Below are 17,464 nucleotides of genomic sequence, written 5' to 3'. Positions count from 1 at the left end.
GGCAGGGTGCAGCATGCAAGGGTTAATGAGAAGAAATTGCGATTCTTTTCCACTAAATGTGTTAAGTGGAAAACTCATTTTGGCTTTCATCTGAGATGATCGCCATCACAAAAGGTAGTAATTAGTCAATGTCACATGATATCCCTCAAGCTTTTCCTAAAACCGTATTTGCTCAAATCTATTTTAAATGGTATGATTGCACCTGCCCCATCACCTACTCCAGCAGCTCATTCCATTTACCCATCATCCGCTGGGTGGAAATACTTGCCTTTCACATCCCCTTTATGGGACACCTTGGCAGCATAGCGATTAGGGATCGCTATTACAGCTCGGGATCATTGGAGATTTCAGTTCAATTCCGGCACCGTCTGTAAGGAGTTTGTACATTCTCCCTGTGACCATGTGGCTTTCCTCCGGGTGCTCTGGTTTCTCCCCACATTCCAAAGATGTAATAAATGAATGTAACCCCTTCTCACCTTAAGCCTATGTCCTCTAGTTTTACACCTCCCGACCCTGGGAAAAAGACAGTGACCACTCATGATTTTGCGTACAGGTCATGACTCAGCCAGCATTGCTTCAAGGAAAACAGTCCCAACCTATCCAGTCTCTGCTTTTAACACTAATTCTCCTGTTCTGGAAATACCTTAAGGTTCTTGGGAAACTTTTCTGGAACCTAGCTAGCTTAGAATTTGTAGTAGTGTCGAATTGAGTTGAATATGATGTTCTCCTAAGTGATTGGCTATTGGTGGGTCCTCAGGGAGCTATAAAGGCTGATCCGGCACTCACAAATCCTGGATGCTAGGGTGGAAAATGTCGGTGTATGACTGTTTAACATGGGGAGGCAGATGTATGGGCAGCCACCCCACTATCCTTGACAGTTCAGACTCGGTGCCCAGTGGTATGGAATGCAAGATAACTGGGGACCACTGCTGCAGACATCTCCCACCTTCACTGCTGTTGTAATGCGTCACCATCTTCCACCAGCTCCACTGTTGAGGTTTTGGTTGGATGGCTCCTTATCTGGAACCTCGACCTTGACTTTACCACCATGAGCGACCTTCCCAGGATCGGAGCAAAAATCTCCAGAGGGCACCGCTCTCGGGGTCTCAGGAACTCACAAGCCTCTCCACCAGGACAGGATGACAATTCTTGAAGAAGAGCTTAGAAATTAGAACTTCATCGAAATATGCATGTTATTACACGTCTCTCCCACTGACTCAGAATCAGAATCAGGTTTAATGTCCCTGGCATATGTCATGAAATTTGTTGTTCTGCAGCAGCAGTATATTGCAATATGCAATAACAATAAAAGCTACAACTAAGGAGATATAGAAGAATTAAATTAAATGAGTGGTGCAAAAGGAAAGGAAACAATAGTGAGCTGTTGTTCATGGATCCATTGTCTTTCAGAAATTGGATGGCAGAGGGGAAGAAGCTGTTCCTGAAATGATGAGTGTGTGGCTCCTGGCTTCTGTACCTTCTTCTTGATGGTGGCAATGAGAAGAGGGCATGTCTTGATGATTGGGTCCTTCATGATGAATGCTGCCTTTAATGCTGACAATGGAGCTGGCTGAGTTTACAACCTTCTGCAGCATTTTCTGATCCTGTGCAGTGGCCCCTCCAGATATATATATCTCAGAGACACACACACACACACACACACACAATATTGATGCATATGTTTTAAATTGACAGGCTTTTACTAGTGGTGTGTGACATAAAGCCTTAGTAATTTTGATTTAAAGATGAACATAAATAAGGCATCTAAGTTTTCTGAAGTCAAAATTCAAGTGGAAGTGGGGAATACGTGAAAAATCTGTGAAAGGGTATAGGCATACAAATAGGACAACAAATAGCAGTTGGGCCTAATCTAAGAACAAAAAAAAGAAACCAGATCTGGGCATAGCAAAGTGGAATATTCACTAAATGGAGGTAACCTGGTAAATGCTGAATGTGTTTGTATAGGAAAGAGCAGAGCAAAGGTCAACTGCAGATAACTACATGGGGAAAAATAACTTCAAAAGTGAATGTTTAGTGCATGAATACAGTATAAATGAATTATACATTTTATTGCGATTTGTCGAGAACAGATTTTCATTTTGAAACCTAAGTGGTATTGTGGAGATTCACCAGCTGATTTCTGCCACAAGTGTGCACTGTTATAAGTGAGCAAGATTGGCCTGCATTTTGCAAGTTAGAGGCATCACATTGAAGCACTTAAGATTCAAAGAGATTGACAGAATGCAAGACTGCTTCACCGGGCTGAAAATCTGGAACTGAAAGTTTGGTGTTGGTTTAAGACTGAGATCAGAGACCTGCACTCATAGGGCTGTAAGTATTTTCAGCTCTCACATATCGGGCTGTGAATATACGGCCATATAGTAGAGGCTATAGTGAACAGATTTTTGACCGGGCAGAGTACAGGGAGATTAGTTGGGGAAGGAGGACCAACCAGGATCGGTGAGGTGCTGAGCAAATTTTCCCAGCCATATGGATAACTCTCATGTCTTAAGTTCAAATGATCAGCTCATGCATATATTTTTTTTATGTTTGCTCAATTTAAAAACTGACAAAGTGCAAAGTTACAGCTGAAATGGAATCGGGGCGGTGGGCAAAGGTGTGAACCACGTGCGTAAGCGTTTCCAGGCAAGGCACGCTGGGGAATGTAGTCGGCATCACTGAATTGCATAACCTCCGGTTCTGGTTTCTGGGCATCCTGGGAGTTGTAGTTTAATGCTAGAGTTCACGCGGTTGTTTTTCGTTCTTTTGGCCTTCGGTCTCTTTCGATCAACGCCCGGACGGTCGAAGAGCAGTAGTTAGGAGATGGAAGTACCATCGGCGGGAGTGGATGCTGCCTGATGTCTCCTTACTGAGGCGGCTGTGTGTTTTGGCCGCGCAGGGCCAGCGTTTTTTGTTCCGGTTTCTTTGCAAAAGATGGCGGCCGCAACTATGGCGGTAAATTCAGGTCAGTGAGGCCGGTGCGGGAACTAGGAAAGGGGCTGTGCTGGCCCGCTGTCGGCTTGGTACACTCGCGCACGGTGTTTTGGTCAACCGCATGATAAGATGACTGCAGGCAGCAGGTGTTCAACAACCCATGCCCGACCCCAAGAAACATACACTCGGGTACCACGAGCCCGCCTCAGCACCAGTCAGTGAGGTCCAGGCGTTTAGCGGAGAGAAAGAAGGAGTGGATAGTGGCGAGGAAAGTGATGGGGATAGAGAGAAGGGGAAGATGATGGCGACTGGAGGGTGAGGAGAGAGTAGGGGTGAGTAAGGTGCTGGGACAGTTGGCTATAGGTAAGGGAGCGGAAAGTGATGGGGATAGGAGGCGAAATGAGAGAGTAGGAGAGGGAAAGGTGATGGGGAGAGAGCATAGGAAGGGAAGGTGATAGGTATAGATTTTGTGGGGTCGGGTGGGGAGGAGAAGAAAAGTGTGGAGGGGAAAGTGCCAGAGATGGCAGGAGGGTGAAGGAGAAAGTAGTGGGAGGGTGTGGGAAGAAGGTGGAGGGGGGGGCTGGGGGAGAAGAAGTGAGAAGCAGAAGGGAAGGTGCTGAGGATGGGAGGGGGAAAAATTAGTGATGGAGAGGGGGAGTGCGGTATTGAGAGGGGGAGGGTGGAAGGCGAGGCGACGGAGTGGAAGGAGAAGGAGCAAAGGGAGAGAAGTTGGGGAACAGTGAAGGGTGATAAAGGTTGGACGAGGTGATGGGATGAAGGAAGATTATTTGGGGAGGTGGGGGCATAGAGTCAAATGGAGATAATGTCAGGGTCAATGGGTGAGTTAGGAAGAGCATGGGTGGTGTTTAAATAGTGAGGTTATTGAAATAGGAGTAGGAGGAAGGAAGGAATGAGCACAGGACAATGGGGAGCTGAGGCAGGGGTTGGTGGTGCTCAAGAGCTGGGGAGGGACGGGTGTATGAAAGCTGTGGGGATTGAGAATGGGCAGGATATCAGCAGAACAGGTTGGCGATATGGAGGAGGAGGAGGAGAATGAATTACACTGCAAGGGGGAGCAGTTAGATCACAACTGGTAGGGTGGCTGTTGGAGGTGAGGTGGATTAGAATCAGGTGTATTATCACTATTTCACATGGCATAAAATTTGTTTTGTGGCAAAGACATGAAATCGCTGCAAATTACAAAATAAATTAAACGCAAGAGAAAAGAATAGTGAGGTAGTTTTCATGCACTGTTCAGAAATTTGATAACAGAAGGGAAGAAGCTTTTCCTGAATATTTGAGTTTGGATCTTTTGGCTTCTGTACCTGCTCCCTGATGGTGGAGAAGGGTTAGTGACAAGTGGGGGAGCTGTGTTGTGCAACAGGATTAGGACAAATGTTGGGGAGAAAGGAATGTTGGAGCAAGAAGTGGAACCTACTCGATGAGAGGGGCATGAGATGGGGTGAACTGGGTCTGCAGTGAGAGGAGGGTAAGAATAAACAGAGAAGGGTGAATATACTGATTTGAGGGATTATGTGAGGTTGGAGATACAGGACAGGCAGAAGAGGATGGAAGAACATTGAGCGTGGAGCTCACAGAGTACGTGCTGAAGAACATGGGACAGGCCAAAGTGTGGCATTTGGGAAGGATAGGCTTGTGATGTGGGGGTGGTGTGAGCAGGGAGAAAAGTGGTCCTTGAATGGAGGGACAAAGTGAGAGAGGCAGAGAAAGGATAGTGATCCAGGGAGGGTCCATGGGTGTAGGTCAGTGGGAGGCTGGAGGAAGAGTTGGATGAGGCACAGGGAGCACATGAGGATGAAATGTAAAAAAAAATGGTGGTGGTGGGCTGAAGAGGAGGAACTGAGACTGGGTGGCCTGAATGGAAAGGATGGAAGAGGTCATCGAGAAGTGATGCAGATAGAGAGGAGGTATGTGAAGTTTATTTAGGTTGGAGAGAGGAGGGAGAGCTAATAGCTGAGAGCAGACAGGAGTGAAGGGATATAGTGTAGGGAAAATTAGTTTTAGTTTATTGGAATCACAGAGGTAAATGTAGAAATCAGGACATGAGAAATGTCAAGAGCGAAGGGGAGGTGTGTGCAGGATGTTGGGGTGATGAATGGAATCAAGCACAGGATGTGTGTACCTGAGAGACAATTATCCACAATATATTTACCCTATATCTTTTAGGAGCAGTGCTTATTCAAGCAGAAAGGTATTTCTCTTATTAAAATTTATAATTTGTATTTCAGCTCTTAAATTTATGAAGCACAATCATCAACCTGAAGGAATTGTGGGGCTGATCTTGTCACAATCTGAAATCTGTGGTCCATGCAATGGGTTTGCTTTTTTAAAATTGGAAATTACCTGTGTAGGTGTGCGTTGATTCCAAAGAGGTGGTGTTTGCTTCACTGAATACAAAATGTCGACGATGTCAAGTCATCTGTGGGCTTTAACAATTTTTATCTGTGACCTTTCAAGTGTCAGGCATTTGTAATTACAATGTGACAAATTTTGTGTCTAAGCTGGTACTGCAAACAACAATTTAGACAACATCTATAAAAATGGCAAAGTGTTGACATTTCAAGCACTATCTTTCATTAGAATTGGTAATGTTTCTGTGGGCATCCTCTAACCCTGCGTTATCTGAGGAAAGATTGAATCTTAACATAGACAATTCTGCAGAGGATTGGATATTACCTGTGTACATCTTCTGCATCCTTTTCCATATAAGAGTATGACAGCAATAATTTTGACATTTCAAATGTGCTGCTTTTCATAAAATAAGGCATGTTGAAATAGTGCAGTTGGATTTCTCCAAAAACTTTGCAGCCATTATAGATTAAATCCTTGCGCAAAATGTGTTCAGTAGGCTTGTGAGTCTGTTAGATGGCTACACTCAAACTAAATTTGAATTTGTGTGGCTTGGATAAATGTACTTAAACTCCACCATGATCCAGGTCAAGCTCTCCTCTCACTGCTGCCATCAGGAAGGAGTTTTGGAGCCTTAGATACCACACTACCAGGTTCAGGGACAGTTGTTACCCTTCAGGGCCCTAAATCGGTTTGGATAACTTTGCTCATCCCAACACTGAACTGATTCCACTATCTATAGACTCACTTTCAAGGGGTCTACAAATCATGTTCTCAGTGTTATTTCTTTATTTACTATTGCTACTGTTTGTTTTTTTTGTATTTGCGGTTTTCTTTTGCACATTGGTTCTTTTCAGTCTTTGTGTGTAGTTTTCATTGATTCTGTTGTATTTCTTTGTTCTATTGTGAATGCCCACAAGAAAATGAAGCACAGGGTAGTATATGGTGTAATATATGTACTTTAATAACAAATTTACTTTCAACTTTGAACTTAAAAAAAGTTGGAAACACTGGAAAAGGGACAGATTTTCTTACAATTCCTACTTGTGGGCTCATATGCTAGAGCTCTCTCTGATCCATGGAAACTAAAACTAGTTGTTCCTACAAAGATCAAGCAGCAATTTCCCGGATATGACAAAGTAAACTATATTTCACTATCATTTTCTTTGTCCCCAAGTTGAGGAACATGTCTGCTTCTGCTTGGGTGCTTCCGTCAGTTGCCCGCATATGCGACTTGCATGTTAGATCTCTGTTAAGCCAAACAGCTTCAAGGATAGTCAAGAATTTGATCTGGGGTAAATGTAGGAAAAATCTTGCTAGTCCTTTGATTTACTATTATATTTAATGCTCTCCAAAAGCTTGCAAATGAACTTTGTGATTCCAGAATAAGAATCAGGTTTCTTATCACTAACATATGTTGTGAAATTTGTTATTGTGCAGCAGCAGTACAGTGCAATGTGTAAAAAGTTACTTTAAATTGCAATAACAAATATAAAAAGTGCAAACAGAACCAAATAGTGAGGGAGTGTTCATGGACCATTCAGACATTTGATGTTGGAGAGGAAGAAGCTATTCCTAAAATGTTGAGTGTGTGTTTTCATTATCCCATCCCTGACGGTAGTAGTGTGAGAAGGGCATGTCCTGGATGGTGAGGGTCCTTAATGATGAATGCCACCTTCTTGAGGCAGAGCCTTTTAATGATGTCCTTGCTGGTGGAGTGGCTTGTGCCCATAATGCAGCGGTCCCCAACCACCGGGCCGCAAAGCATGTGCTACCGGGCCGCGAGGAAACAATACGAGTCAGCTGCACCTTTCCTCATTCCCTGTCACGCACTGTTGAACTTGAACAGAGGGTTGCCAACTGTTCCGTATTTGCTGGACATCCCGTACATTGGGCTAAATTGGTTTGTCCCATACGGGACCGCCCTTGTCCCGTATTTTCCCCCGCTAAGGTAGAGCGTTCCTGTGAAACCTTTTGTGCCGAAATGGCGTAAAGCGAAGAAGCAATTACCATTAATTTATATGGGAAAAATTTTTGAGCGTTCCCAGACCCAAAAAATAACCTACCAAATCATACCAAATAACACATAAAACTTAAAGTAACACTAACATATAATAAAAGCAGGAATGATATGATAAATACACAGCCTATATAAAGTAGAAATAATGTATGTACAGTGTAGTCGGGAAGATTAAGCCAAAACCGATCTGTAGAAAAAAATCGGCACGTATGCGCTTCATGGTCATGGTAGTCTTTCTCGGGGTAAACACAAGTGTCCTGTATTTGACTGCTACTTTTGTCCCTTATTTGGGAGTGAGAAAGTTGGCAACCCTAACTGTAAAAGACATGTTGAGGTGAGTTTAACCCTACTTGAACACCCCCCTCCCCAGTTGGCCGGTCCACAAGAATATTGTCAATATTAATCCGGTCTGTGGTGCAAAGAAGGTTGGGGACCCCTGCCATAATGGACCTAGCAAATCTACAGTCCTGTGTATTCATCTGTAGAAATTTGCTAGAGTCTTGGTGACATACCAAGTCTCCTCAAGCTCCTAATGAAGTATATCCACTGACATGCCTTCTTCGTTATTGCGTCAATGCGTAGGGCCCAGGATAGATCTTCTAAGATGTTAATGCCCAGGAACTTGAAATTGCTCACACTTTCCACTGCTGATGAGAACTGGTGTGTGTTCTCCCAACTTCTTCCTGAAGTTTACAATCAGTTCTTTGGTCTTGCCAATGTTGAGTGTATGGTTGTGGGACCGCTCGACTATCTCACTCCTGTAGGCTGCGTTGTCACCATCTGAGATTTTGCCAACTGAATGTGGAACTGTTTGCCCTGTCGTGGTGTTTATAAAAAAAAGTATGGGAACCCGCGATTTGGGAATGGAGGGATGTTCCTTTCATCTGGTCTATGTTTAAAAGCAATAACCAGAGGCACAAGGTGTAAGTTGTGCAGAAATTTGTTAAACATGATAGCAGTTTCCCGTGTTGCAATTAAATACCTTCTCAAATAACATTGCTATCTTTCTTCCCGCAGCTCAGGGTTTTGTTACACCAATTATAAATTGTGATCATTCTATCCTTTTTATATATTCTTTTCAGTGAGGTTGTGTTTGCTCATTTCAAAAACAAGGTAGTACAAATGTTACAAAAGAATAAATAGGTTTTTGATTATCCAAAATGCTTTTATTTATTTTATATCCTATAAGAAGTAACCCAGGTGTTTCACCAGTTCAGAGTAAGTCCATGCTCTCTTTTGGGATTTCTTTGGGAGTTAATTAATATATCGTGGGAGTTCTACATTAACTGCTTTTCATTACTACATATTCAATGATTCCTTTATAGTCCAGGAGTTATTTAATATTAGTATTAAATGCTGCTTATTAGGATGGGTAAGTCCCCATGGTCTGATTTCCCAGATTACCAAGTAAGGCAAAGGAGAAAGGAGATTTCTGCAGCCTTGACAGAGATCTTTTTATTCTTTTTAGCAACAGGTGATGTCACTTTTTTTTTTGAAGAAATGTGACAGGAGCAAACTAGGAAATTGTAGGCTGGGTGAGCCTTTTTTCAGTGGGAGAAAATTACTGGAGATGTTTCTTCAGGGGTGGATATGCTCACGTTTGGAAACGCATTAACTTGTTGGGTATAATAAGCATGGATTTGTTCAGGGGAGGTTCTGTCTCTCAAACTTGATTGAATGGATGGTGTCTTCATTAACTATAGTAAAGCATTTAACAAGATCCCACATGATTATGTTGCAAAGGATCCACGGTGAATTGGAAAATTGAACAGAGAATTGATTGAGTTATGGGGTGTTTTTCTTATGAGTTTTGTAACCAATGGTGTTTCATGGTGATCAGTGCTGGGACTTCAGATGTTTGTAATACTTATAAATGATCGGGATGAAAGTGGGTGATCAGTAAGGTTGCACATAACACACAATCTGGTGACGCATGGGTGGTGGGGAAGGTTGTGAAAGGATTCAGCAGGATATAGATCACTTAGAAATTTAGACATTTAAATAGCAGATGGTCTTTAAACTGGACGTTTGTGAGGTGATGTATTTTGGGAGATGAAGTGTAAGAGTAAATGGCAGGGCTTTAAGCGCATTGATGTACAGAAGGATCCTGGAATCTGTAGCCTCCTGAAAGTGGCAACACAGGAAGACAGCTTGATGAAGGAAGTGGATGGTCTGCTTAATTTCGTTGGTCAGGGCATTGAGTGTAAATGTTACAAAGTCATGTTGCAGTTGCGTGAGCATTTGGTTAGGCCATATTGGATATATTGTATGATGTTCTGGTCACCACAATATAAGGAGGCTGTGCAGGCTTTAGAGAGTTACTCATAAAGTTCACGAGTTTGTTGCCTGGATTGGAGTCTGGGTTGAGTTTATTGTGAAATGTACGAGTATATGTATGCACAGCTGCAATGAAGAACTTCGTTGCTGCACCATCACGGGCACATGACATCATCAAGCTACATTCACAAGAAACACAAATTATGAACAATTTTTACAAGAAAGTGCAATTGGAACAAAAAAAAGTAAATTTTTGAGCTAAGTGGTCAGAGTGCTGGTAACTCCATTGATTAGAGTTGTGCAAGTTGGTTCAAGAAACGATTGGTTGAAGGGAGGTAGTTCTTGAACCTGATGATCTTTGGATGTTGCCTTCTTGAGTGCATTTGCTTTTAAGAGAGTTTGAACAAACTTGAATTGCTTTTTGTTTTTGGAGTTGATCTGAAAAAAGTATTTTGGAGTATAGGTAGCATTGATAGTCAAAATCATTATTCCCGGGTGGAAGTGTCAGACGCTAGGGACGGGGACCACATGTAGGCAGCGGCTCTTAGTTTCGATGGGGTACATGGTTCAGGTAGACATGGCCAGCCAAAGGGCCTATTCTTGTACTGTACTGTTTCCTCAGCCCATCAAAATTGAATAACATTTTCTTATACCAGTTTCAAAATCTTAATTCCTTATTCTAAGACTATGCTGTAAGTTTATAGCTAGAAACTTTTCAGCCTCCAACTCCTGAGTCTTTCAACAAAATTCATGTTTTGATGTGATCATCTGCTAAACAGCAGCTGCACCCATTCTGTTTGATTCAATTTATTCTCTTTTATGACGGGGATCAGTCTCATGAAACTTGAATTCCCTCTCAGATGAGTGTAACCCTTTTCAGGAAAGTCTTGAAGATGTGTTTTCATGGAAACACCAGACTTCCTTGCTCTCGTACCTTCCAATAAAGGCTAATGTTTCATTTATGTTCCATATTGCTTGCTGTCTGCTTTTTGACATCTTGTGATTCGTGAAAATTGGACCCAAATTTCCCTAGATAGGAACATTGCATGTAGTTTGTGTTTCTGTTTTCTATTTTCTTCCAAAGGCTCATCTTAAATGAGCAAAATCTATTGAGTTTCATGAGATGGCGACTTTTAAGTGAAGATCTCATTACTGTTAACGTAGAAAATGTTCTGTTTTTGAAGTTCCAGTGCCTTCACGTTTAATGAAGATAATATTTATAGTTTATTTTCATGTAATGAAGCTCACTGTGGCCCACCTCTACCTTTATATCATGCAGTTTCTGAAAGAGGGTTGCGTGAAGTACTCTCTCTTCTTTAACCAACTAATTCCTTGCCTCTTGTTTGTTACAGCTGCCGGCTTGTGGGGCCCATACAAAGACATCTGGCAGACGGTGGAGAGTGTGATCTGGAGGCATCAGCCAGAAGCTGTTCATCTGTTGGATCTTACTCTCAAAAAACATAAACCAGACTTCATTTCCCTTTTCAAGAATCCTGTGAGTTCTCTTCTGTTTTATTAATAATTTCAGCTAATGAAGACACACTGATCGATAGTTAAGTAATTGGCTATGAAAAGGAAACAGGAATTATGAAGGTCTAGGGTGACCACATCAACTGAAACAAACTAAGCTGAAGAGAGCAAAAGATCAAATGTAAATAAAATTAATTCTTGCTTCAAATGTTGCCTTGAAGATGAGTTTAACATGTTTTTTTTGCTCAGGCTAAAAATGTACAACACAGAGAGAAAGTGAAGAAAGCCAACATTGAGGGGATTGTTATCCAAGGTCAGCAAGGGACCAGGCTGCTCCCAGATCAGCTCATCAGTGAAGCTTTCATTTTGAGCGACCTGCTTAACATTGGGGAGCTGGCTGCAGTGGAACTGCTGCTGGCAGGTGGGTACTCAAAGTTTTGTCACTTGTTCAGCAACTTTTACCCAGCAATTAAACCAGGGGTCCCCAACCTTTTTTGCATGGCGGACTGGTTTAATATTGACAATATTCTTGCGGACCAGCCAACTGGGAGCCGGAGGGGTGTTCAAGTAGGGTTGCCAACTTTCTCACTCCTAAATTAGGGACAAAAGTAGCAGTCAAATATGGGACACTTGTGTTTACCCTGAGAAAGACTACCATGACCATGAAGCCTTGCGTGGGCACCTGTGTGCGCACGCGTGTACGTGCCGGTTTTTTTCTACAATTCGGTTTTGGCTTAATCTTCCCTATTCTGTTTAGTGAAACTGTGAAACTACACTGTACATACATGATTTCTACTTTATATAGGCTGTGTATTTATCATATCATTCCTGCTTTTACTATATATTAGTGTTATTTTAGGTTTTATGTATGATTTGGTAGGTTATTTTTTGGGTCTGGGAACGCTCAAAAATTTTTCCCATATAAATTAATGGTAATTGCTTCTTTGCTTTACGCCATTTCCGTTTACGAATGGTTTCATAGGAATACTCTACCTTAGCGGGGGAAATACGGGACAAGGGCGGTCCTGTATGGGACAAACCAATTTAGCCCAATATACGGGATGTCCCGGCTAATACGGGACAGTTGGCAACCCTACGTTCAAGTTCAACAGTGCGTGACAGGGAATGAGGAAAGGTGCAGCTGACTCATATCGTTTCATATCGCCAAATCATATCGTTTCCTTGCGGCCTGGTGGTTGGGGACCACTGTATTAAACTGCTCTTGTGTCTACCTGCTGATCCCAAGAGTATTCCTTATTAAACATGGCTTCTACTGTATATTCATTCACTCAGTGAATGTGGGTGCTTTTTTAGCCAGCCTTGAAGAATGAGAGTCAAACATCAGAGAAATAAGCCCTTTGGCCCAACTGGTCCATACCAACTAAACTTCTCATCTAAGCGAGTCTCATTTGCCTCTGTTTGGCCCATATCCCTCTAAACCGGTAGATTCCAACCTTTTTTTATTCATTGGTCCCCAGGTTGGGAACCCCTGCTCTAAACCTTTCCTATCCATGTACCTGCCCAAGTTTCTCTTATGTTGTTATTGTACCTGTCTCTACCACTTCACTTGATAGCTCATTCCATATACTCGCCAGCCTTTGAATGAAAAGGTTGCATCTCAGTCCCTTTTAACTCTACCCTCTCACCTTAAACCTATACCCTCCAGTTGCTGTTTACCCCAACCCTGGGAAAAAAGACTCTGTGCATTTACCTTATCTATGCACTTCATTCCTGTTGTCCTGCCAAAGGGTCTCAGCCCGAAATGTTGACTGTACTTTTTTCCATAGGTGCTGCCAGGCCCGCTGAGTTCCTCCAGCATTTTTTGTGTGTTGTTTGGATTTCCAGCATCTGCAGATTTTCTTCTGTTTATGCACATTATTTGTTACACCTCCATCAGATCCTCTGACTCCTGCACTCTGGTGAATAAAGTTCCAACCTGCTTAGCCACTCTCCGTACTCCGTGTTGAATTGTTGATTGAGTTCTGGCAGCATCCTCATAAATCTCGGCATGTTTTCCTGCTTAATTGTGCCTTTCTTCATATCAATATTTCAAATTCAGATTCAACTGGCCATTTGGTTTCTAGATGCCAAATTGTGGCTGTGAAAAAAAATCTCAAGTTCTGGGGCTTCCTCCGTGATGGTTGTAGGAATTGACTCTGAGACTGCAGGAAGTGGTTCTGACAACTCCGGACACCTTTCTTCTCTTCTCATTTCAACCATGTATGCTGAAATGGACTCCCCTTTAGATTCTTCTTATGAAACCGAAAGTGTGCTCCAACCAGCGATGGTTTTGGTTTGAAATGTTTCTGCATTTCTTTCATGACATCAGCGAAGCTCATTCCGGCTGGTTTGGTTGGAGCAGTTAAGTTTCTAAGCAAACTGTATGCCTTTAAACCCAATGCACTCAGCAAAACTGGCACTCGTTTCACATTGGCAATTTCATTTATTCAAAATACTGCTCGTTTAGCTCAGTATACATGAGGCAGTTGACCGCTGAGCAATCAAACGTGTCCATCTTTCCGACATAGCCAGCCATTTCTTCTTTTTTTTTTATGATTATTATCAACAGCTGCAACTGTTTATGAAACTGTGATTTCTTCAATTTTCTGCCTTTTTTTAAAACTCAATCACCTCTGTCTCCTTTTCTGAAAAAACGTGCTGTGCTGCTTTTTTTATACTGGACTGTCTCACTGTGTCTTTTTTGAAACTTGAATACTTTATTGCTCTTCAATGGGGTCATAGAAAAGTACATTACCAGGCCCTTTGGTCCATGTAGTCCATGCTGAATCCACTTAAACTGCCTGCTTCAATCAACCTGCACTGGGACCATAGCCTTCCATACTCCTACTATCCAGGTACGTATCCAAACTTTATGTAAATGTTGAAATCAAGCTTGCATACACCACTTGTGCTGGCGGATCGTTTCACACTCTCACGGCCCTCTAGGTGAAGAAGTTTCCCGTCATTTTCCTCTTAAAGTTTTAACCTGTCACCCTTAACCCCTGACCTTTGGTTGTAGTTCCAGTGGAAAAGGCCTGCTTACCTTTACCCTACCTATACCCCTCATAATTTTGTATACCTCTATCAAATCTTCTTTCAATCTTCTACATTATAAGGAATAAAGTCCTAATTTATTCAATATTTTGATTTATGAAGACCAATGTGTCCAAAGCTTTCTTTATGACTCTACCTGCGATGCCACTTTCATTGAATTATGGACCTGTATTTCCAGATCCCTTTGTTCTACCACACTCGTCAGTGCCTTACCATTCACCTACCCTGTTTGGTCCTACTAAAGTGCAATATCTCACGCATGTCTGCATTATTTTTCAGCTGATTTTTTCCCAGCTGATGTGAATCCTTCTGCAAGCTATGATAGCCTTCCTTGCTGTCCACTACACACCTAAACTTTATGTCATCTGCAAATTTGCTGATCCAGTTAACCACATGGTCATCTAGATTGTTGATACAGCTGACAACCAACAACGAACCTAGCACTGATCCCTGTGGCACACCACTAGTCACAGGCCTCCTGTCAGAAAGGCAACCATCTGCTACCACTCTCGTTTCTCGTACAAAGCCAATTTACTACTTAATCTTGAATACCGAGCGACTGAACCTTCTTGACCAACCTCCCATGCGGGACCTTGTCAAACTTTTTGCTAAAGTCCATGTTGTCAACGTCCTTCATCCACTTTCCTGGTAACTTCTCTAAAAAACTCTAAGATTGGTTAGACATACCTATCATGTACAAGGCAATGCTGACTATCCTTAATCTGTCCATGAATATCTAAATTTTGATATATCCAGTCTCTTAGAATACCTTCCAATAATTTTCCCACTACTGATGTCAGGGTCACCACCCTGTAATTTCCTGGTTTTTGCTTAGTCTTTTTTAAACAGCAGAACAATGTTGGCTAAATCTCTCTGCTAGGGCCCCAGTAATTTCTGCACTTGTTGCCCGTAGGGTCTGAGGGAACACCCTGCCAGGCCCTGGGGATTTATCCACCCTGATTTGCCCCAGGACAGCAAAGACCTCCTCCCCTGTAATCTGTATAGAGTCAAGGAAGCTGATGCAGCTTTGCCTCACTTCTATAGACTCTCTCCATCTCCTGAGTAAATACAGATGTAAAATATTTAAGATCTCCCCCATCTGTTTTGGCTCCACATATGAATTACCGTTCTGATCGTCCAGTAGACCGATTTTTTTCTCTTGCAATCCTTTTGCTCTTAACATATCTGTAGGATCCCTTAGGATTCCCCTTCACCTTGTCTGCTAAGGTAACCTCATGCCTTCTCTTAGCCCTCCTGATTTCCTCCTTTAGTGTCCTCTTGCAATTCTTGTATACCTCAAGAACCTCATTTGTTCCTGCCTGCCTTTAGCTGCCATGCACCTCCTTTTTTTTTTATTGATCTGGGCCTCAATATCCCTTGAAAACCAAAGTTCCCTACATATCCTGACCTAGTCTTGACGAAGGGTCTTGGCCTGAAACGTTGACTGCGCCTCTTCCTAGAAATGCTGCCTGGCCTGCTGTGTTCACCAGCAACTTTGATGTGTGTTGCTTGAATTTCCAGCATCTGCAGAATTCCTGTTGTTTTCCCTACATATACAAGTTTTGTATTCTCAAAATTTCACTTCTGAAAACCTCCCACTCTCCTTTGTCAGAAAACAGCCTGTCCCAGTTCACACCTACCAGATCATTTCTAATATCATCAAAATTGACCATTCTCCAATTTAGTATCTCAACCTGCAGACCATACATATCTTTTTGCATATTTACTTTGAAACTAATGGCATTGTGATTACTAGGTGCAAAGTATTCCTCTATACAAACTTCTGTCACCTGCCCTGTCTCATTCCCTAATAGCAGATCAAGTATCGCACGCTTTTTCCTTGTGACTTCTACATACTGATTAAAGAAACTTTCTTGGACACATTTGATGATCTATCCCATCTCGTCCTTTTACATTATGGAAATCCAAGTCAATATGTAGAAAGTTAAAATCACCTACTATAGCAACCTTGTGTTTCTTGCAACAGACTGCGATCTCTGCAAATGTGTTCCTCTAACTTTTTTTTAGCCCAACTGCCCCCTGAGGCAATTTCATACTTCCCAACACCCCTCTAAGGCACAATATACTTTCTGGCGCCACCATAGTGTAAAAACATGTTTACCGTGTGCTAACATGAGAAAAATTATTCTGCTTTAAATTTGTCTTCAAATCTAGCTGACACAGTACCTGTGCGCTGTACAGCAGCTTTGATATCGATGTAATCCTTGAGCTTGATGGCTTTTAGCAGGAGTTGAAATATCTGGTTCAAGTTGCAACAGCAAAAGCCTCATGTCCCCATGCGTAACAATGTCCAAGCAGTTTCTGTTTTTTTGTGAGTATGTGGTTCACTGCACTGAACTCTCTTTCAACAAGGTAGGAGGATGGAAATGCAGTTTGGATCTTCTCCAAAGACTGGCAAGCTTCGTAGGACTGTAACCACATAACACAAAAGCCAAAATTTTTGAAAAGCATTTTTGCTGCTTCTTCATTCTGAGTTTCGATAATTTCTTCTTCAAGCTCACTTCTTGCTCTTCCACCTTGCAAAGAAATGGGTTAATTGCCCAGTCCAGAATTTGTAGTCCATTCTAATCCTTGAATTGATTCTGAAACTCCTCCTTCAGTGACTGCAAATCTAAGCAGTACTCTTGCAAATCACCGTCTGTGAAAGAGAGTACCATACTTTCCATGCAGGGAAACTGTGAGAACATTCTTCTCCTAATGTTCTGCTTGTATATTTCCAGTTTTCCAATAAAAGTGGACACTTTTACCTGGATTAAATTGAAATTCTCACCCTGTGGTTTCATATTTAGAATGCTTATTTTGTCATACAGATTAGGAAAATATGCCACATCTCCATGTGGAAGTACAATCTTGTTTTCCAAGCAGTTGTCGACTTTGAGCAAAAATTCAACCATTGACTAAAAGATCAAAGGAATGTTTTAAGCAGCAGCCGTTTGACAGAGTATCTCTTCATAAATTCTTCCATTTTTGATAAACCGTACATATGCTGTTAACAATGCCTTGTTTTCTCGCACAGTTGACTCATCCAATTGTATCCCAAATTCTGGTTTTTTTTTTGTAGCTCTGTGCACAGTTGATACTCAATGTCTTCATTCATTTCATCATTACGTTGAGCTACAGAGTTATTGCTCAGAGGAATAGATTATCCATTTTGAGAACAGTTGTGAGACACTATTAATCTTTCACCAATTGTATGAGATTTTCTGCACTTTGCTATCGTTTTGGAAATGTGCAAGAAGCAATGAAACCACTATCAAGGTTTTTTTTTTAGCTTTTTTGGCAAATGACTTGAGTGTGCAACGTTTTTCAAATGCTTTT

General features: G+C 42.0%; 1 protein-coding gene across 1 annotated transcript in view; it reads left to right on the top strand.

The window, feature by feature from the left end:
• The first annotated feature begins 2,735 nt into the window (after nt 1–2,735).
• The window catches only part of nup205 (nucleoporin 205), a 136,842-nt gene continuing 122,113 nt past the window's right edge, over nt 2,736–17,464 (top strand). Inside the window, exons 1-3 of the mRNA XM_063058283.1 lie at nt 2,736–2,965; nt 10,954–11,096; nt 11,321–11,492. Of these exons, the coding sequence (XP_062914353.1) occupies nt 2,935–2,965; nt 10,954–11,096; nt 11,321–11,492 (346 nt within the window). The 5' untranslated portion in view covers nt 2,736–2,934. The remainder of the gene's footprint in view (nt 2,966–10,953; nt 11,097–11,320; nt 11,493–17,464) is intronic.

This window comes from Mobula hypostoma, chromosome 9 (assembly GCF_963921235.1).
Source record: "Mobula hypostoma chromosome 9, sMobHyp1.1, whole genome shotgun sequence".
Lineage (NCBI taxonomy): Eukaryota > Metazoa > Chordata > Chondrichthyes > Myliobatiformes > Myliobatidae > Mobula > Mobula hypostoma.
This window is presented reverse-complemented; position numbering and strand designations above follow the sequence as displayed.